This window comes from Ochotona princeps, chromosome 2 (genome assembly GCF_030435755.1).
Source record: "Ochotona princeps isolate mOchPri1 chromosome 2, mOchPri1.hap1, whole genome shotgun sequence".
Lineage (NCBI taxonomy): Eukaryota > Metazoa > Chordata > Mammalia > Lagomorpha > Ochotonidae > Ochotona > Ochotona princeps.
Genome location: NC_080833.1, coordinates 80,630,742 through 80,652,147, shown reverse-complemented (window position 1 = coordinate 80,652,147; position 21,406 = coordinate 80,630,742). Strand labels below are relative to the sequence as shown.

Here is a 21,406-nt window from a genome sequence, read left to right as displayed (position 1 = left end):
TCCTGTTCTTCTTTAACAATTATTTACTTTCACTTGAAAGGCAGAGTTACAGAGTAAGGAGAGAGAGGCAGAAAGGGAGAGTCTTCCATCTGCTGGTTCACACTGCAAATGGCTGCAAGGGCCAGAACTGAGCCAACCCAAAGCCAGGAGTTCTTCCATGGTTTCCACGTGGGTGCAGGGGTTCAAGGACTTGGGTCATCCTCCACTGCTTTTCCAGGCCATAAGCAGTGGAGCTGCATTGAAGTGGAACAGGCGGGACCAGAACTGGTACCCATACAGGATGTAGGCGCCCGCGGCAGAAGCTTAGCCTAACCTCTATTACCCTCAGCGCCGGTCCCTTAGCATTCCTTTGTAAATGACCTTATTTCATTCCCGGAATGGTTTTGCTATAGTGAGATCTTTCTTGCTCCTGTTCTCAGGCAGGTTGGCACACAAGGTAGGTAGCTGGTGTTTGGCAAGTAAAGCTCTCACGCTAGGATCTGGGGGATTGAAACTTACCTGGAAAGGAGACCACAAAGTGATGGCGACGGGGCAGCTCTTGAGGCAGCTGACCTTAAGCAGGATGCTTAAGGCTCTGAGCTTTCATGCCTCTGAAGCAGACTCTCTAGTGTGTTGATGTGGAGTGAGTGGTTCAGCGTTCGGTAACCACGTAGTACGGCTAGCCACAGGGGAACTGGTGGGTGACTGCACAGGTTCTCTGCTCCTAGCACATGACTGCAAGGATGGTCGGACACGGAACCAGGAGAGGATGGTGAGTCCACTTTTGTCTAAAGAATGTTCACTCATCTCCGCACAAAGAGTCCCAATTTCAAAATGAAGAAGAAAACAGCGCGAGAGAGCCACAGACATCTGGCGTTTGGAACCAACGGAATTTTTTGGATTAACAAAGAATGAACAGAGGGGGCTGCGAATCCACGGACAGACTCAGGTTTGGCTGAGGGGCGCACACCAGTTAAAAGCTGAGCCAAAAAGTTTTGTCTGGAGCAAGCGAGATGCAGGCGAAATCAACAGGTGTGAGAGGCCGCCAGGTGAGGCAGGGAGGAGCAGCAGGTGTCGGTGGTGAACCCTCACGGTGGAAGCGCAGCAGCGGGTGGACAGGCCCTATCCTCGGTGGGGACGCCCCGGGCAGGCAAGAAGGCGGCGGGTCAAGCCCGGGTAGGGGGGCTTCTCAGCCGGTCGCCGCCAGGCGCTCGCAGACGGGACGTGAGACACCGCGGCCGGGAAGCCCCCCAAGCGCGGGCGAGAGGCCGACGCCCAGGCGGCCGCTGGCCGGGTCCAGGGGGGCGTGGCCGCCTCGCCGCGGGTCCGGGTGGCGTGAGCAGGGGCGGGGACCCGGGCCCCGCGCGCAGGGCGGGGGAAGCGCCGCGCTCGCCGCCGTGCCATTGGCCGCACCGCCCCCTCTCCGGAGAGGCGGGAGCCGGCGGCCCCCCATTGGCCCGGCGCCGGCCAATCCCCGAAAGCCCCGGGGAGGCGGTGGGGCAGAGCGTGCGGCGCCGCGGGGCGGGCAGCGAGCGAGGCGGCCAGCGGGGCTCCGGAGCGCACGGTCAGGCTCTGCGGACCCAGTCGGGACCGAGTCGCCCAGGCACCGGCCGCGCCCCGCCGTCGCGTCCGGGCGTCCCTCGCGCTGCCCAGAGAAGCGAGCTCCGAGCATCCCTCCGCGGCGGCCACTCCTCGGGGCCAGGAGGGGGAAGCCGAGTGCGACAGACGGCGGGACACCCCCCCACCCCCAGCGCAGCCTCCTAAAGCACCATGACCCACTTCAACAAGGGCCCTTCCTACGGGCTCTCGGCCGAGGTCAAGAACAAGGTACTGCCGGGCTCGGGGGATGGCCAGGGGTGCAAGATGAGGCGGGGGGGCGGGAGCCCCGACGACTGGAGTCGGAGCTGAGCCGTGCTTCCAGGCTCCTGAAGGGTCCAGAGGAAAAGGAGGCGTCGGGATGGTGCGCCGGTGGCCGGGCGTCCTCGGCGCGTCCTCTCCCCAGGGCCCGGGGCGCCGGCTCCCAAGCTCTCTTTTGGCTTTGTTCCCGCCCCGGGGGCTGGGACTAGGCGGCGGCGGCGGGTAGTGCGTTCCCGGCCGCCCGGAGCTCCGCTGCGCGGGCCTCTCGGGCTGCTCGACGCGCTCCTCGGGGAAGGGGGCGCTCGCCGCTCCCCGCTGCTGTGGGCTTCTAGGCGGGGCCGGCCCGTGCGCCCGGGTGTCCGGCGAGTCCCGGCGCGGGGCTCCTGGCCTCCTGGGCGCTTCCCTCCTCAGCTGCGCTGCGCCGAGGGCGGGGGGGCAAGTTAGGCAGCTGCGTAAGCCTCGGTGGGGCTCCTCATTGTTCCTGGAAACCCAGGGCAGCGTCCGAATGCCGGCGCCCTAGGTCCAGCACTGCTGCGGTGCGGGGGTCCCAGACAAAGCCCTAGCGCGCCGCGGTGGGAGCATTAGCGTCGGAGATACCCGAGTCTAAATAAAGCAGCGTGCCAGGGAAGTTCGCAGCCCATTCGACTCTCAGCATAGCCATGGGCCGCTTTTGTTGAGGGCTTGTGTGTCGGGTGGCAGTTGGGAGTGATTGGTGTTTGGTGACGCTCCGCTTTTCCATCGAACGTTAGGAATGCGCTGGGTTTATCTTTGGGACTTTCGGCCTGGGAAAGAGATGAGAGGCGTCCCCCTCCCCAAATCCTCTCCTTCCTTCCTCCCTCCCTGCATTCCAAGCCCATGACATCAGGGGTTTCTGGAGGGGGGAGAGACCAGCCAATCGGCGCGGAACTGCGCACAGACCGCTCATTGTCTGCTCTCTGCTGTTCCGGTCCGAGCGCCACAAAGGAGGCTGCTGCGGGTTTCATTCCCATTAGCCTCCCGGGAGCCGTGGCCCGTGGGGATCCCTATGGCACCGTCCTGACTGCTCGGAGCCAGCATATCCCTGGGGGCTACGGGGTGAGCCGCGGGGCCAAAGATGTAGCTCTTCTAAAAGCCGTCGGATTCAGTCCGCGCATCTAAAATAGATTCAAGTCCTTTTCCTTTTCAAATGTGTTAATCAAGTTAGAACATGATTTCCGGAGCACTTCCCCCAGCCCCCCAAGAATTGAAAGGTGTTTGTGTGATGCGCTGAATCCACGCCTCGCCAGTTGAAGACTTGCAAAATGTTGTTGTGTCCTCTCCCAGGTTGAGGTTTGCAAACCTCAGGAGCCTGTGCCAGGAATGAGTTTGTACTAACCCCTGGCCGGGCTCCCGCAGGTTAATTCTAACTCTTCCCGTGATTCTTGGCTGGCCGTCTTTTTACCTTTTGCGTTGTAAATGAGTGTCTGATAACTTTGGCTGCCCTTCAAGGCACCGACTTTCCTAGGATGGCCACATCCTTGCTGATTTTCCTTTATGCTGCTGACTAATGTATGGAGCAGACACAGGAGGTGCGGAGGCTGGCTCACGAACCTTTGGAAAGTTGTAAACGCTGTGGGTTTGCATCTACATGGAAGCATCTAACCTGTTCTTTAATCACCTCTTACATGTTCCTTTCATACGGGATTCTTTCATAGCAAAGCTTTGATATTCGCAGCCCTGTGAAGTGGGAAGGATGGCTGGGATTATCCAGTCGCCTCTGCAGATGGGGATGCTGGCTTCTGGAGTGTGGCCTGCCCACAGTCACAAAGGAAGCTGGGGTATTCGAAGAATTCCAATTCCTGACAACAGTGCCTTAGTATGAATCCTGGTTTCTGCCCCACCCCACCCCCAGTTTTGCTCTCCACCTGTTACTTCTTGAGGTTGTGATTATTCATGTCATGCTGGTTGGAATTTGTTCTAGACTTGGAAATCAAACATCAGTGTTTGCTCAGCCTTTCTATGAGATTGCCTTGAGAAAACTCGGGACTGACTGGGTGGGGAGGGTGGTTGGAAATGTGAATTTAGACTTTACTGGGTTTTGATTCCTTACTTGTTTTTCTTCAGGCACTATGTAATTGATATATCGTTTTAGTGTTCATTTTTTTTTCTTAATCCTCTTTTAACCAAGTTTAAAAAAAACAGTAAAGAACATCTTGGAGAAACAGCATAGAGTGGACTTTGGGTCCGGAGCTTTTGGGTTCCAGCCTCCTGTCTCTGCCACTGCCTACCAACATGATGTTGGGCTTGGCATCTTTGTCTTGGTTTCCTAACCTGTGAATATGGGGATGTGATGGTCACATACTCTCTCCCCTCTGCAAATTCATGTTGCCGAGATGCCTCTGGCTTCATGTAAGTACCTGGTGACTGTTAGCTCTTAGTAGTAGAAAATTAGGATTGGTGTTACATGTGTTGAATTTGTGATTCCTCACCACTGTGAGTACTCACTTGTATTAGTAAACCTTTAGTCTCTTTATACTTTACCTGTGGAAGTCATTCATCAGTGGATTTAGACAGTCTTTGGTCTTAAGTATATATCTATCAAGAAAATTCTAGGGGAAAAAGCTTGAGATAATACAGATTTTTTTTTTTTAAATAGACAGAAAGATGTTTGAAACCAGCCTAAAAACTAAGACGCTTTAATCCTGGCGAATCAACATTCTTTCTTAGTAAGAACAAAAGGATTAGTAATTTTCAGTCTACAAAAAACCATCACAGGGCCAGGGAAAGTAGGAGCTGGTAGTGATGGGTCTGTGGTACATGGGAACACGCCCAGTGCTGGGGTCTGACCTGCGGCTCCCAGGTTGCACCAAGCCTTGGATTGCATCTTGTGGGCTACAATGAAAAGGGAAGCAGCTGTGTGCCTCATAAGCCATGAAAAAGCAGAACAGGCCCTCGAGGGAAGCAGTGTGTGTCCTGAGCACCGTGGGGGAGTCAGAGCAGTTTCCTGGAATAGGGAGCATGCAACAAAGCATGCCCTCGGCAGGCCTGGGGCCAGTGCTGCCAGGGACGTGTCCCCTCCCTAAGCTTCTCCATTCTCACTGCCTCTCGTCTCCTTCCTTCCACCCTGCCTTCCTGCCTTTCTTCCTTGATGTATTTACTTATTTGAAATTGAGACGGATTGCATTGGATGGTTCATTCTCTAATTCTCTGGCTACAACTGCCAGGATGTGAGCCCTGCACTCCATCCAGGGGCATGGGTATAGGGACCCGAGCATTTAGGGTCCTCTGCTGCTGCCTTCCCAGGTACATTTGCAGGAGGCTGAATTGGAAAAGGAACAGCCAGGACTCAAAGTGCAAGTGCCATAGGGGAAGCTGTGGAATGTACAATTGTAGTCTTTTGTCCCTATGGAATGTCTAATATTGGGCAATGAGTTTCAGAACTCCTGGCCTGTAAAAAAAATGGTATTCCTCAAGGCCCAGTGAGGTAGCCTAGTGGCTAAAGTCCTCACCTTAGATTTACTGGGATCCCATGTGGCACTGGTTTGTGTCCTGGCTACTCCACTTTGCTTGAAGTTCCCTGCTTATGGTTGGGGAGAGCAGTGGAGGATGGCCCAAAGCCTTGGTACCTGCACCCGTGTGGGAAACCTGAAAGAGGCTCCAGGCTCGTGGCTTCAGATCAGTTCATCTCTGGTTGTTGTGGTCACTTGGGGAGTGAAACAGTAGATGGAAGATCTTTCTGTCTCTTCTCTCTGTAAATCTGCCTGTCCAAGAAAAATAAGTAAAAAAAAAAAATTGTATTCCTAAACAGTAAAAACCATTTTTGGAAGACTTAACTGCTCAAATCTTAAGTCACTGAATTTACACTGAAGAGTAAATTGAATAACCTCTGATGGAACCCATAGGTGCTCACAGCCTGTCTACCCTGTGGACGAGGGTGGCCTAATCAGAGTGACCCACTGTGGCCTCAGCTCTGAACTCTGCCTCATGGTGGGCTGCCACGTCGGCTGCTGCAGTACTGGAATCTTAGCAAAAACACGTGGATGACTTTAGCTTTGAAGTACTTATGTTTTTGAAAGTCAGAGTTAGGGAGGAGGGTTCTTCCATCTGCTAGTTTGCTTTCCAAATGGCTGCAACAGTTATGGCTGAGGCCAGGTGGAATCCAGGAGCGTCTGCTAGTCTCCTATGTAGATACAGGGGCTCAGCCACTTGGGCCATATTCTGCTTTCCCAGGCACAGTGGCAGGGAGCTGGATTGTCCCTGGAGCAGCTGGGGTGCTGGTGTTGCAAGTGGTAGCTTTGCTTACTACACCGCAGTGCAGCGCTGCTTTCTGTTTAAATGTTGAAGTGTACAACTAGATGTTTTCAGTTAAAACCTGTTTTTTTTTTAAGATTTATTTATTTTTATTGCAAAGTCCGATATACAGAGAGGAGGAGATAGAGAGGAAGATCTTCCGACTGATGATTCACTCCTCAAGTGACTGCACTGGCCAGAACTGAGCTGATCTGAAGCCAGGAACCAGGAGCCTCTGGGTCTCCCATGTGGGCACAGGGTCCCAAGGCTTTGGGCTGTCCTCTATTGCTTTCCCAGGCCACAGGCAGGGGGCTGGATGGGAAGCGAGGCCACCGGGACTAGAACTGGCGCACACATGGGATCCCATTGCATTCAAGGCGAGGACCCTGGCCACTAGGCCACCGCACTTGGCCCAAAACTGTTTCTTTTCATTAGAGATTAAATGATGTATGATCTACTATTATATTTCATGATTTAAAAAATTAAAAAAAATTGTTGTTCGGGAAAGAGGAAAAAAATGGGAGTTCCCATTTCTGGTTCACGTCCCAGTTGCCTGCAGCACAAACCAGGTCTCTAGGCAAGTGGCAGAAACCCAAGTTTTTGAGGTATCACTGCAGCTCTCCACAATCTGAATTGCTAGCAGACTGGAGTCAGGATCCAGGGTTGTATCTGACCCACATACTCCCAATTGGAACATGGGCACCCGGCATGGTTTTTTTTTTCCTAAAAGGTGTATTTATCTGTTTATTTGTAAAGCAAAGTTGCAGAGAGAAAAGGAGAGTAGACGCATACATACATACAGAGACAGAGGGTGCTTCTATCCACTCATTTTCTGCCAAAATGGCTACAGTGACAAGGGCTGAGCCAGGCTGAAGCAGGAGCCTGGAACCCCATCTATGTCTACCACATGGGTGCTGGGGTACAAGTCCTTGGCCATCTTCTGCTGCTTTCCCAGGTGCATCAGCAGGCAGATGGATCAAAGTAGAGCAGCTGGGATTGAAACCAGTGTTCCTATGGGATGCTGAACACCACAGGCAGCAGTTTAACCGGCTACCCCACAACCCAAGCCCCAATCCTGGTTTCTTAACTGCTAGGCCAACACCCACCCCAGTGATGGGTGATTTTCTTTCAAGGGTTGATTAATTTATTCAAAAGGGAAAGTTAGAGAGGGAAGGAAAAACAGATCTTCTATCCACTGGTTCACTCCCCAGGTGGATACTGTGACCAGGGCTGAACCTGGAAATCTGTCCAGATCTTCTGCATGGGTGACAGGGCCTCAACTGCTTGAGCCCTCTTCTGCTTTCCCAAGCGCATTAGCAGGGAGCTGGATCAGAAGTGGAGCAGCTGAGACTCAAAATTCCATCATATGCTAGTAGGACCAAGTATATTTGAGAATATGACTTGGTACATAGTTAATGCTCAATACATTTCTGTTGTTTTGTTGAATTTATCCATGAAGAATAGATTTGATTATCTCTGGAAATTGGAAATTGATCTTGTTCATCTGCATAAGGGAATTCTGTAGCGTCAGTGTGATATTTTTGAAGGTTGTGCTGATTTTTTTTTAATGAAGGTTATCAGAATTGTCACTAAGTTAATTTCTCTTTTGCTGCTGATTTTGGGGTTCTAGCTGACGCACCACTGCTTATTCTTTTTACAGTTCTAGATTAGGAGGCAGTGACCGAGTTCTCGCTGCAAAGCTGTGTCCGATGCTAGCACCTCCCAGGAGATGACGAGAGTGTGTGTGTGCTGCCAGGTCAGGGTCCTTGTTCCTGCAAGGGACCAGCAGTATGGTTTCTCCCACATGGCCACCTCCCGTTCTTGATGGAAAGTAATGAAGCAGATCCCATTTGCTAACACGAGCAGAGGTAGCATGCTCCTTGCTAATCCTGTCTGGTGCAGGCATCCCACATGGGCGCTGGTTTGTGTGCCAGCTGCTCCACTTCTAATCCAACTCCCGGGTTATGTGTATGAGAAAACAGTAGAGGATGGCCAGGTCCTTGGGCCTCTTGCACCCATGTGGGAGGCCTGGAAGAAGCTCTTGGCTTGGATCAGCGTTGTGGCCATTTGGGGAGTGACCCAGCAGATGTAAGACATCTCTTTGTTTCTTCTCTGTAAAAATCTGCCTTTCAAATAAAAACAAATTAATCTAAAAAATGCTCAGAATGACTGGAATCTTAATATGGATCAGATCATGTCATATAAGGTTTACTGTCACATTAACCTATAGCTTTTTTTTTAAGCATTTATTGAATGTTTATTTGGAAGGCAGAGTTACAGAGAGGAGGAGGCAGAGAGCTGTCTTCCATCCTCTGGTTCCCTACCCAAATGACTCGAATGGCCAGAGCTTTGTTGGTCCAAAACTGGGAGCCGAAAGCCTCTTCTGGACCTCTTCCCGTGAGTACCAACCCAAGACCTTGGGCCATCCTCTGCTGTCTTCCCAGGCCATCAGCAGGGAGTTGGATTGGAAGTGGACCAGCCAGGACTTAAAAACTGGTGTGCAGATGGGTCACTGGTGCCACAGGCCGAGGCTTGCCCCACTACAGGCCAGTGCCAGCCACAACCTACAGCTTTTAGCACCCTTGTTAAACAATAAGTCTGACAGTGAAGATACTGGCAATGCTGCCGTCATCCGGAGGGAGATGCAGGCCTTTCCTGCCCCTTCTCCTGTTTGCTTTCCAGGTGGCATATGAGGCTTAGTGTTTTTCATTCCCATACTTCACAGCGTATCATAAGCCACAATGAATATTATCTGTTGGCATTTAAAAAGCACCGCTGGATGCTTTGGTTTTTCCACTTGTTATTAGTATTTTATTAGGAGAGAGAGGAAATGCATTGTCTTTTTACTCTGTTTGACCACATGGCGGCTGGAAAAAGCCTACTGTTGCATGTTGTTGGCCAATTCCATTTTTTCCCAGGCGCTAACCTCTACTAGCATTTACCATGTGCGTTGGTGAACCCATTGCCGCACATGGTCTCTTAACCCTGATCCGTGTGTTCTTGTATGCTCTGGTTTTTGTCAAGGATTTCAAGAACCCAGGGCTAATCCAGGCCATTGCCAGGGACTGGCATGAAAGGTTTTGATGAAAAATAAAAACATGTTTTGCAAGGGTGTGGTATGTTTTATGTTGTGTGACGTAAGAATGACTGTGAACCCTTGTGGACCTGAAGACCTTTTAGTCAAGCAAGATTGTGGTCCATGAAAATGAACTACTTATTGGTCATGAACGTGGAGACCGGCTTAGAACCCTATTAGTCACCATCTCACTGTGGGCTTTAGGCTGGAGGCTGAGCTGCTTCGTGTTTCATCTTCAGAATGAGAGCAGGGTAGTAAACACCCTTATGAGGCTGTTGCGCAGAGCAAGACAGGCAAGATCATCCATGCAAAGTTTAAGATGGTGCCTGGAACCAAGGTACGTGTTATGTAAGTGTTGGCAGCTGTTCCGTTCTCCTTGCTGGTTCTGTGCTGGGGAGGTTTGTTCCTGTGGTCTGAACCTTGTCTTCTGGAAGTTGACCAAAATCTGAACATGACAAAGCTCTTGGCAGCAGACAGGGGCCATGACACCAAGCCCTCATAGGCAGCTTCACCCGAGAAGCCTCCTCATGCTGGCCTGAAGTACAGTTCCTCAGCGAAGAAAATGTCTGGTCTCATTCCGCATGGCCCTCGTGGCCAATGACATCACTGGGGAGCCACATGCCTTGCATTCGGGGGGTGGTGCTTCCCTGCCTTTTTTCTTGAGAGGTTAGTTTCTATGAAACAAAAGAAGTCTTCTGGTCCTTGGCTTCAGATGCGGCTTGTGTAGACCTTCAAGTTGCAAGTCTTTTTTTTTTTTTAAAGATTCATGTATTTTTATTGGAAAGTTGGATTTACAGAGTGAAGGAGAGACAGAAAGCTCCTCCATCACCTGATTCACTCCCCATGTAGCCACAATGGCCGGAGCTGAGCCAGTCTGAACCAGGAGCCAAGAGCTCCTTCCGGGTCTCCCATATGGGTACAGGATCCCAAGGGCCATACTTTGCTGCTTCCCTAGGCCACAAGCAGGGAGCTGGATGGGAAGTGGAACTGCCAGGATTAGAGCCGGCGCCTATAGGGAATCCCAGGCGTGTAAGGCAAGAATTTTAGCCACTAGGCCACCACGCTAGGGCTGGAGCGGGATATGTGTGTGTGTGTGTGTGTGTGTGTGTGTGTGTGTGTGTGTGTGTGTGTTGGGAGTACATGAGCCAAGTGGCTAAATCTCGCACAAGGTGGGGAGGGAACTTCTCTGCCTCCACGCCACACTGTTCGTCCAACAGTCACACAAGGGCAGTGGGAGTTGGGGTTTGAATGCAGAGGAGAGCAGGCTCTTTGTGCTTGAAAGTGTTCCTCTCAGTTGTTTCTTTCTCAGCAAGAACGGTCCAGGGGAGCCTGACTGTGGAGTAGCGGAACCGGGTGGGTTGGGGTGTTTGCATCACTTCTGCCTTACTGCTTTCCCTATATCTGGACATAGATCTTTGTTCCTTATGCCAGCTTCCAGGTCTTCCTTAGTGCTGCACGAGTCCTGCAGCTGGGTCGGGGCTGTGCTTTCCTCACCCCCCAATCCAGCCCCATTCACACCGGAGGAAATAGGAGCGAACATAATCAACACCGTGTGTAGCTCGTTACCAGTGTACTCTGGCCTAATACCTGCATGTGATCCCGCTTTGAATGCAAAACTAGCATCAGCAATCATATTATCTTTTAATTGAGTGTAGAAGCTCCACATACATTCAGCTGCATAGGGTGAAATCGCTGAGCCTGGCGTAGCTGCCGAGCTGAAGTCCTTGGGTACTCCTCCCAGTTCTCATGGGGTTAAAGGCCCCAGGCTGAACACTGGGAGCCACTGGCTTCTGGATTCTCCTTCCATTTCTCCAGCATCTACATAGATGTTCTATATCCATATAAAATAGGTCCTGTATATCCTACCTCCCAGTCATGCATTCAGGCCTGCATGTGGCCAGCCAATTTTCTGATTTTCTTTTTTTTTTTTTTTCGGTGATGAGCGTTCTGCTGTCCTCCATTGAGCAACAGAACTGCTGCCCACAGCCTTCCCCACAGCATCTTCCAAAGCCTGCATGTCTGCATATGGCTGGGCGAACATGTGGCAGAGACCATGAGGCCGGGGAAAACTTAAAACTGTGATGCGAGCCATCTCTGCTAGGTATCCTGTGATGAACTTTTGAACTGTGCTGGCCACGCCCTTGGATCTTGGAGATTCCCCTGGGGCTGGAGGAGGTGGCTTGCTTCCAAGCTGTCTTTAACACAGCAGCAGCATTGCTGGTGAAGGCTCCACCAGGATGTACTAGAAGGACTGGATGAATTAGAAGGATTTTATCCTGAGCCAGAGCCTAAGTCCCTTCCCTGCCTTCTGCCATCTGTGAGTCTCTTCAGGCAGGTGGGACAGGTGCTGTGCTGCAGACTGTGCAGTGGACGGAGTTCTGTCTCAACAGGGGGCTGGAGAACGTTGAGGGGTAAAAAAGTTTTTCACTTGTGAGCCACGTCTGGGTCCAAACCCCAACTAAGCCCACAGCCTCCAGACAAGTCATCTCTGCCATGGCCCTTGCTCAAAAGAGCAGCCTGCCCCTCCCTCCCTCCCTCCCTCCCTCCCTCCCTCTCTCTCTCTCTCTCTCTCTACCCCCCTTCCCTATCTCTTCCTTTCCTCCCTGCACCACACCACACCACACCAAAAGACAGAGTTTCCATCTGCTGGTTCAGTCCTCCAAAGTTTGCCGTTCTGGGATAGGAAGCAATATGACAGGATGTCAGTAATTTGAGCCATCACCTTTTGCCTTCCAGGGTTTGCCTTGGTAGGGAACTGGGCAATGAGTCCAGGAAATCCAGTATGTATCTGAACACATCGTGCAAACTGAAATATTTGTTCAACTACTTCATACACACACACACACATATAGGATTTGTTTGTTAAAAACACAGATTTACAGAGAGGAAAGATCTTTTGTCTGCTGGTTTACTTCACAAGTGGCCACAATAGCTGCTGGAGCAAGTCAGTCTGAAGCCAAGAGCCAGAGCTGCTTTCAGGTCTCACATATGGGTGCAGGGCCCAAGGCTTTGGGCCGTCCTCTACTGCTTTCCCAGGCCACAGCCAGGGAGCTGGATGGGAAGTGGAGCAACCAGGACATGAGCCAGCACCCATATGGGATCCTGGCATGTGTAATTCGAAGGTTTAGCCATTGTGCTGGATCCATTTATTCATTTTAGAGAAGAGATTTTAAGCATTGTGTGGATTTGTGCTACTTACTACTCCAATATTAGATTTTTTTTAACTACTTGTGTGGGAAAATGCATAATTGATTTAATGCTTAAGGATGAATTAAGTATTGCCAATTGCTGTCTTAAAAAATCAGTTTATACTATTAGTGATATAGAATTGCTTTTGTTTGGTTTTATTGAACAGCTGTGAAACAGCAGAGAGATCTTCCCTCCACTGGTGTATTCTCCAGATGTTTGGAGGGGCTGAAGTTGGGCCAGGCTGAGGCCAGGAGCCTGGCACTCCATCCAAGTCTCATGTGGATATAGTGGCCCAAGTACTTGGGTCATCTTCCAGTGCTTTCCCAGTTGTATTAGCAGTGAGCTGGATGAGAAGTAGAGCAGTTGGGATTTGAACCAACAACTGTAGGAGGCTGCCAGCATCACAAAGCACCTTTTAACTTGCTGGGCCACAATGCCAACCCCAGAGATCTGTCATTGATGTTAAAATAAAGATCAAAACTTGGTCAAAATGGCTTCACTGGAGGGAGGCACTTGTTTTAGTTCTTTATCTCCATCTCTGGTCCCCACAGACCCATGTGGGAGTTGGCACTAGGTGAAGTTGGGGCATAAGGAGAGAAAGGGCATCTCTTTCATAAATTATTTGCTAACAGAAGCAGTACTTTTAAATAGAAAGCCTAATACCATTACAGTGCTCGCTTATCACAATGGCTATTACATCATGTTGTTTGTTTCCATGATATATTGCATTTGAAGAAGGCAATCTTTCTGGTATTGTGAATGAGGGCTGGTCAGTCAAGCAAAGTGGGAAGGATAAGTTTGGCTCTTGTGAACTCCCCACGAGGTATGTGACTCATTACACCCATTGTGAGTGCCCTCGTTCACGGCCGAGGAAACTGGATGCATGGTGGGCCTCACATCCCCACCCTCACCAAGCTCACTGCCATGTTCAGTTGAGGCCTGAGCTTAGGTAGAATTGCTGTCCTTCAAGGAAAGGAGGAGGGCCAGAGTTTGGAGCAAGGAGTGCCAGGTGAGTGTTCTTCACAAGGACACGGGGCGGCGGGGAGGGGAATGGAGAGTGGAGGGGCCTCCAGGGGAGCACTGCTGAGAGGCCAGGAGGAGGGCCAGGGCGGGCACTGGCCTTGGCCGCTGAGAGCTCACTGGGGGCCTCTTAGAGATCATCTTCAGTGGAGCCAATTCCCAGAGGGTAAGAGGGAGTGCCGAGTGGAGAAATGGAGAGGCTTGGCACGACATGAAAAAGAAGCAGGGACAGCATTTGAGGCTCGGTGCAGTTTTCATCAAAGGTTTGATTGTTTCATCCCAGGTGGGGTAGGCTGTGCCCACGGAGGGACCAATGAAAGGAAAATTTCTGTCCAGATAGAAAGTGGGAGCAAAGAGCAGAGGGGGAAGGGTCAGCTGTCAGAAGGGGCCAAGCTCTGAAGGCAGAAGGAAGTGCTCTGGGAAAACACTGCTGATGGCCCCAGGCCGCCATTGCCCTTCCCCTTGTCAGTGTTCTCGTGGGCTTGCTCCTCCTCTTGTCATCCCCGAGCCACTGATACCTGATGGTGTCTGATTCTGATGGCAGGAATGGAGATGGGTGGCCCAGGCTCAGGCCTGAGTGTGGAATACACTGTTGATTCAGCTACTTCTTGCTGAGTCCTGCTAAGACCACTTGGCAGCTGAGCTCTGACACTTCCCATGCCTTGGACCCTTGATATGGGATGGGGAGAGATGTTGGTTCAGACACAATGGGTTTCTTTGGCTTGTGCCTTCACAGCAGGGTCACCAAGAGACCATTGTATCAGGGGCAGCATTCTGGTGGGAGGTGCGGTGCTCGGATCACATCATAGCCAGAGGACATGTGGGGCTGCCTGACTGGCCACACCAAGGTGCCCAGTGACCTAATGCCAGGATCCACTTGGGTGGCTTCAGGACTGCGTTCAAACTGATTTGTTGTTGTTGTTGTTGTTGCAAAAAGTAAGCAAGCAACAACAGAAAACCAAGGGACTCTGAATTTTAGAACTGGTTATTTCCTTCTTTGTCTTGGCACGTAAAGCAATTGAATTGTGATGTGCCTCCAGCCTGTCCTTGGTGCCATTGTGCAGGACTTGGTGGCAATGCAGGTATTGGAACCTTGACCCTGACTTTATCTCTTTTCACACTTCCCTATAAGGGGAAAATGAACCAAACATTTATTTGGGATCCCAAAAAGCATTGTGTATGTTTTGGATGCCACTTCACGAGGGCAGAATATAAATTGTTTTAAAGGAGAAAATGAGAGATTTCTCTCTTACTGCCTAATGGGAATTTCTTATCATCTGATTTTCATTAAGGGAGATAATGGTGCTGTCTTGAAAAGTTAATGTATCTATAAGATTTAAGTGAGCTCTCACTATACAGCATCTATTCCACATTTAAAATAGGTGTCTCCTGGCAGGACACCTGGCAGGTCACGTAGGCAGACCATTCCCCAGGAAGGAGGTCCCTGGTGTTTGATAAGATTCACTGCCCTATAGCCCATCACTTTGTACCTTTTGGAAGTTGCTTGCTTTAAGCCCACCAATAGAAGCCTTCCTACTTACTCTTTTTGAAAGTTAACAGTTAAAACTGACCAATCATGACTGTATAATTATATGGAATTGTCCTTGTGCTGTGCAACCTCGCCCCTTTTTTGCCTTCCTGCTCTTTTTTTCGCCCTGCTGGGCTGGGGGAGGTGGTTGGGAGACCTAGGCTAACCTGAATAAACCACCTTTATGCCTTAAAAAAAAAAAAGTAGGTATCTAGTTGGGGTCTGCACTGTGGTGTGTAGGTTAAGCCTCTACCTGCAGCACTAACATACCATATGGTTTCCAGTTCGTGTCCTGGCTATTCTACTTCTAGTCCAGTTCCCTACATATGGGCCTGGAAGGTCAGTGGAGAATGGTCCAGGTCCTTGGTGCACCTGGACCCACACGGGAGGCCAAAAAAAGGTTTCTGGCTTTAGATTGGCTCAGCTCTGGCAATTGTGGCCATTTGGGGAGTGAATGAGTGGGTGGAAGATCTCTCTCTGTGCCTCTCCTTTCTGTGACTCTGCCTTTCAGATTACAAAAAAAAATAAAAAAAAACCAGATTATATGTACATTTGGTTGGTAGCTGGTATTGGATGAGGTCCTTCCTCTCACATGGGCGACTCCACTGTAGGACACAAGGAAAGAGCATTGGCTATCTGCAGTCTTGCTCTGGACCCTGCTGGGCAGTTCCAGGTGTCTCCAAGCTGCCTGATTCTGTTTCCCCTGGCCGCCTCTGCAGCCTTGTCCCTTCAGGAGCCTATGGCATGGCAGGGGAGCAGGGTGGTGTTTGCTCTCAGCTTCACGGTTGGGGCAGAGGATGGCCACTGTCAATGATCTGGCAGAGAGAGTTCCTTTGTGACTTTGAGGACAGTGAGGGTGGCCTCCTTGACTGAGACTTGCCCTGTGATGGGAACCGAGTAAAGAATAGGGTTGGGGGATGGGGTACACTCTGGCGTCCATTTTGGAGGTACACCTTGTGATGCCACCCTGATAGTTGTAGAACAAGATGAAACAGCCTCCCAAGGCTGCCCATGCACCCAGTTCCCCTCCCAAGGCTGCCCATGCACCCAGCTCCCCTCCCAGGGCTGTCCATGCACCCAGCTCCCCTCCCAGGGCTGCCCGTGTTACAGAGACCAGCAAACACAGGAGTGTGGTGGACCCTGAGATATTCTAGTGGTAAGACCAAACCACTGCATGTGCAATGCCTCTCTTTGTTGGCTTCTCCTGTGGGACTTCAGCTGAGATCCTCTTTGAATAAAATCTCTATAGATCTCTAAAATCTAAGACACGGTGGATCCCTTTGAGTGACAGAAGGTTCTCCAGCAGGCATTGTTGGGGGTCGTTTTCACACCAGTGCGTTTGTTGGCAGTCACGTGGTATTTTTTTCCATTCCATTTTCTTGAAGTCCATCTGCCTGTCACTTAGACGTACTTACCCTGCATCTGTTGTCTGTGTGGCAGTTATTGGCTGCCTCTGCTACATGACTTCCATCTACATATTTAGCTGGTAGCTAGCTTGTTTCCCTTAAGTCCTTAGTGTTTGTTCTAGCTCATTCATAGCCACTGCTGGCTAGCCAGTTTCTCAGACTGTTGAAGGGTTTTCTGGTTGGTTGTTTTAACTACACAGCTTACTCCTTCTGGAAACTGGTGTCAATTTATCAGTGTTCCCTTCCATATGTGCCACTCAGGGTTGATCGTAGTAAAGCCACAGGTACGGTTTAACCTACCAGGTAGGGTGGGTGTGCTAATTAACTCCCTTGCTATATTAACTAAGCAATATGATCAGTGAGGTGGACAAGACACCTCCATGTATGGACAGATTCTGATCCTGGTTTTGGCAGGTTGTTTTTTTTCCCCTCTCCATAAAGTAGGAAGATGATGATGGCCTAACCTTTTGTAGCTCACATATTCCTTTCATAACCATTTCCTGTAAGTAATGCTTAATGCTTTTCTTGGCTACCGCATGACGCCTTTGTGATTCAAACAAATAAGACTAGCGATAACATGTTAAAATCTTGTAACTGTGAAAACCCCATCAGCATTAGCTTTTTAAGGTAGGGACTTAAAAATTTGAATTTACCCAACTCTCTGAGTCAGCATCACTAGGTCTAGAACTTGGGGGCAGAGTTTTAGATATGCTGTGAGTCATTTGTTTGTTAAGCGAAGTGAAATCTTTCTGATTCCCAGTTTCTTTGAGTTTCCTAAATGTGCTGGGTCAAGTTTCCCAATCATAAAGTACACAAATAGTAGAAAAGAGATCTATATCTGGGCTTTGAGGCGCACATCGGTGCCTCCTTCTCTGACCTTGACATGGATCAGCATGTTGACTAGGTGCTCCTTCTAACCACGCCCCTACTGCTAGGGTTTCCAGACTGTGCCTAGCGGGCATCAGAGACAAAAAGGCCCCTTATCCAAAAGTGAAGCAGGTCTGTCCCTAGTGATTCATCTAAGATTACCAGCTTGGCAGATCAAGGAGCTTTGACAACCCTGAAAACCAGCAGCATTCAAATGCAGATGTCCCTCCTGGTCCGAAGCCTTTCACCCTCCCACTGATACTGTTGTCCATGCCTGAAAGATCCTTTCTGGAGTTTGATACACCAGGCATAGGCTCTGGGGGAATATTGGACAAGAGCCTGGCCTCACAGAGGGGCTGGGGATGGTGTTCATGTACATGCCTGACTGCACTCAGGCGGCCTGCTGGTAGTAACTGCCTCCACTCCCCAACAGGACTGCACAGCCTCCCAGCTAGACTCCACGTAGGGGGACAGCCAGGCTTTTCAACCAGTGTTGGAGAAGCCCTTGCTTTGGAGATGGGGGTGGAGGGAGAGTAGGCCTAACTTTAGGTTTATGTTGCTACTGCTGGCCAGAATTTTGGTGACACTGAGCTGTCGTTAATTGTTACTTCTGGGAATCCAGTCCCTATATTTAATTCCATCTTTGTTGAAATATGACCTTTCAGAATCTACTATTAACTCTCTGTGTTCTAATCTTTATAGAGTGAATGGTATTTTCTAGACAGAGAAGACAAAATTGACATTCAGGTTTTTTGAATGTCCCTTACTATTTGTTACATGATTTATTCTATGCACTGGGCCGACTCTGTAGGTGTTTATAAAGCTGTTTCTTGTTGATTTCACAGTACTTAGACACTGAGTCATGGTATCTTTTTATTTCTGACTGGTCCTGTTTGGAAGGAAAACACTGGGCTGGTGTTACAAGCTGATACCTTGATCTGAAGATTGGAGTGTGCCTCTGAGAGAGACTGACTTTCTTTTTAAAAATAGTTGTTTATTTGAAAAGCGGAAGTTACGGAGAAGGAGAGCTTCGGCCAGAATGGCTTGGCGGCTGAAGCCAGGAGCTGGGAGCATGTTCATCTATGTCTCCCGCATGGGTGGCAGGAGCCCACGCACTGGGGGCGTGTTCTGTTTGTCCAGGTGCACCGGCAGGGAGCTGGATCAGCAGTGCAGCAGTGCTCATGTGGCATGCTGGCATCACAGGCAGTGGCTTTACTCATTGTGCCGCAGCACCAGCCCAAGGACCTGACTTTAAGATGCTCCTAGATTTGACTTTTTGCACTGGAGTTTTCCAGTGTCTTAGGCAAGTGCACCATCATAGAGTGTCTTAGATTTCTCTGGTGACCTTGAGAGGGCATGCATTCTAGATGGACATCGTTGTCCCAAGTATGAAATGATTTTTCTCCAGGTTTCCCATTCTAGCCCTCCATTAGATATAGAAATGTTTTTTTTTTAAAGTAGTTATTTCTTCTGTTCATCAACATCAATCTGAGAAAGTATGAGAGTTTGGGATGCAAACAGAGATGAGTTTGAGCAAAGTCAGGGAGGCAGAAAGGCCTGGGCATCAAAATGGACCCTGGAGCGAGTGGCCATGGTGAGGACCAGCGCCTGGGGCAAGCTTCTGCGTGGTGGAGAGCGAGATGAGAGTGCTGTGGGCTTTGGCTACGAGAAAGCGTGGGTGCAAATGGAGGATGTTGGTTCTGACAGGAGTCAAAGATAGCTGTGATCCTGTTCACCTCTGGAATGGAAGGAATGAGACCCTCTCACGAGAAATGGGGTGGCATGCATTCCACCGTGTTGCCAGGTCACACGGCGTTGCAGGAGCAGTGTTCTGAGGATCAACTTCAAAACATGTGAAAATGAGTCTGTTATATCTCTAGCAAGGGCCTTTAAGAAATTTACAAGGGTATTTACATTTTATTACATTTTGTATGTCTGTATGAGGGATCAACAGTGTGACAGGTGACGATGAAAGGGAGGAAGCTTCTTGATATTTGAGATGGAAATGGGTTTGGTTCCAGTTTTAAAGCTGCTGTTTGCAGTGCCCTGCCCTGCGCGTGCGTGTGTGTGTAGATAGTATATAAAGATATTTCTCATTGCTCAAGCATATTTTTTTTTTACTTATTTTCATCCGAAAGGCGAATTTACAGAGAAAAGCAGAGATAGAAAGACCTTTTCTCCCCTGGTTCACTCCCCAAGTGGTCACAATGGCTAGCGCTGAGCCAATCCAAAGCCAGGAGCCGGGTGCTTCTTCTGCGTCTCCTACATAGGTGCAGGGTCCCAAAGCACTGGGCCATACTCCACTGCCTTCCCAGGCCATGGTGCCCATATGGGATGCTGGTGCATGTGCAAGATGAGGATTTAGCCACTAGGCTACTGCACCAGGCCCCTTTGCTCAAGCATCTGACACACCTTATTGTCTCTTTCTGTTGGAAAGCAAGCTTTTAGGAAAGGGACTCTGTCTTTGAACTGCAGCTGGTTATGTATCAGTGATTTGAATAGAAGACAAAAATGAGAGGTGTTAGCTTGTAATACAGAAAAGACTTAAAAGAGAAGTCAATGAGGAACTGGATTGTGATACTGGATTATCTGCACGGCTGTGGGAGGGAAGCCTCAGGAGCTCAGACAGGAAAGGGATTGGGAATAGATTCTGATGTAGGCACCAGAGACGGTAACTGAGGCTGTCTGCTGCTGGCTCTCTGGTGGAGCATGTTGTGAAGCTGTGTGACAGACAGTCTTCATGGCTCTAATAGATCTGAAAGTGCGCTTGAGAGTAAGCAGGGGGGATCATCAGAAAATTAAAAAAAAATTTTTAAGGTTTTCATTCTATATGAAAAGCAGAGAGAAATAGAGATCTTTCATTTGCTGGTTCACTCCCCCAAAGACCCAAAAGAACCAGGGCTGGGCCAAGCTAAAACTGAGAGTTAGACACTCAGTTCAGGTCTCCTACAGGGGTGACAGAGACTCAGTGCTTGAGCCGTCGGCACCTGCTGCCTCCCAGGGTGCACTTTAGCTGAAAGCTCCAAGTTGGAGTTGAGCAGGGACTGGACCCCAGCCCTCTGATAGGGCCAACTTTGTAGCTGCCTGTAGCTGCCTGTAGCTGCCTAATGCCAGGTGTGCCCTGTCTGTTCCGGAGTCGCACCTTGGCCGAATGCCGCCTGTGTTCAGCAAGAAGTGCACCAACAGTGCAGGAGTTGTGCTTTCGGGTCAGTTGTTGGGCTGGTTTGGAAGCTCTCCCTCCCCTTCGGAGGATCCTGAGAGGGAATTTCTCAGACCTCAGCATTTGGCAAGCCACAGCTTTTATCTGATCTAGTGTCTCCCTTTCCTGTGAGGAAGACAGGCCTGCGGGGCTGTGTTTTCAAGGGGATCTTCTCAGGTCTGTCTTACATAGCATGAACCCTGACGCCCACGGATAGAGAACTGGCTGAAGGCAGAGTCAGCTTCCCGAGGGAGTGTGGTCGTGAGGAGAGGAGTGAAAAGAGATGTGCTGCTTTTGTGTTATCTCAGTGTGTTTCTCAACCCTGTTTTGCTTACTGCCTTCCCTAGGAGTAATTCTAGACATTCCTCCTAATTGCTTCCCAGCCCCCACTAGATTTAGCACAAAGCAGCAAGATGTTGTTGACTGGGATTGAGTTTAGAGCATTGTTAAGACTTTGAAATATCTAATTTTTTTTCCCACTATCACAAGAACCAGTTCCCTCCCATGTTAGGGACAGCATCTTTCTTGAATGCAGACGCCGTGCATGTCTATGCTGTTTGATTTTTGGTTTTGACGATATTAGGACTCTGAACGTGGAGAGTGAAGGAAAGTCACAGCGCTGGACGGTGCTGGCTTCATCTGAAGTGAGCACTGCCTGCAAGCATGCATTCTCCCTGAGCCAGAGCACTGAGCCCCAGGCATCTGAGCTGTCTCCCCAGCAGTACAGCCTGGCAGAGGCCCCAGAGCAGAGCAAGCCACGACCTGAATGGCAGGGAGGATGGTCAGCCACATTTGGTCCCCAAGGAGGCTTTATTCTTGGTCTGTCCTTTGGTTGTGTCTGGAAGTAGTGTGAGCTTCAAGCAGGTGTGAGCTCCTTGAAGTGAGAAAAGTGGGGTGAGGCACCTCTTAAGGGAAGAATGAGTATATAAAGAAAGGGGATGCTGTGTGATTGAACAAAATAAAACAGCTTTGGAATTAACTTGGGAAGGTCAAATAAGAAAAAAAACTTAGAAACGATACAGAGGAGTGGTGTTTAA

The 21,406-nt window shown here is 49.8% G+C and overlaps 1 protein-coding gene across 1 annotated transcript in view; it reads left to right on the top strand.

Annotated features, from left to right (window-relative positions):
• The first annotated feature begins 1,456 nt into the window (after nucleotides 1-1,456).
• The window catches only part of CNN3 (calponin 3), a 30,841-nt gene continuing 10,891 nt past the window's right edge, over nucleotides 1,457-21,406 (top strand). The window contains exon 1 of the mRNA XM_004582031.4: nucleotides 1,457-1,806. Coding sequence (XP_004582088.1) covers nucleotides 1,750-1,806 — 57 coding nt within the window. The 5' untranslated portion in view covers nucleotides 1,457-1,749. The remainder of the gene's footprint in view (nucleotides 1,807-21,406) is intronic.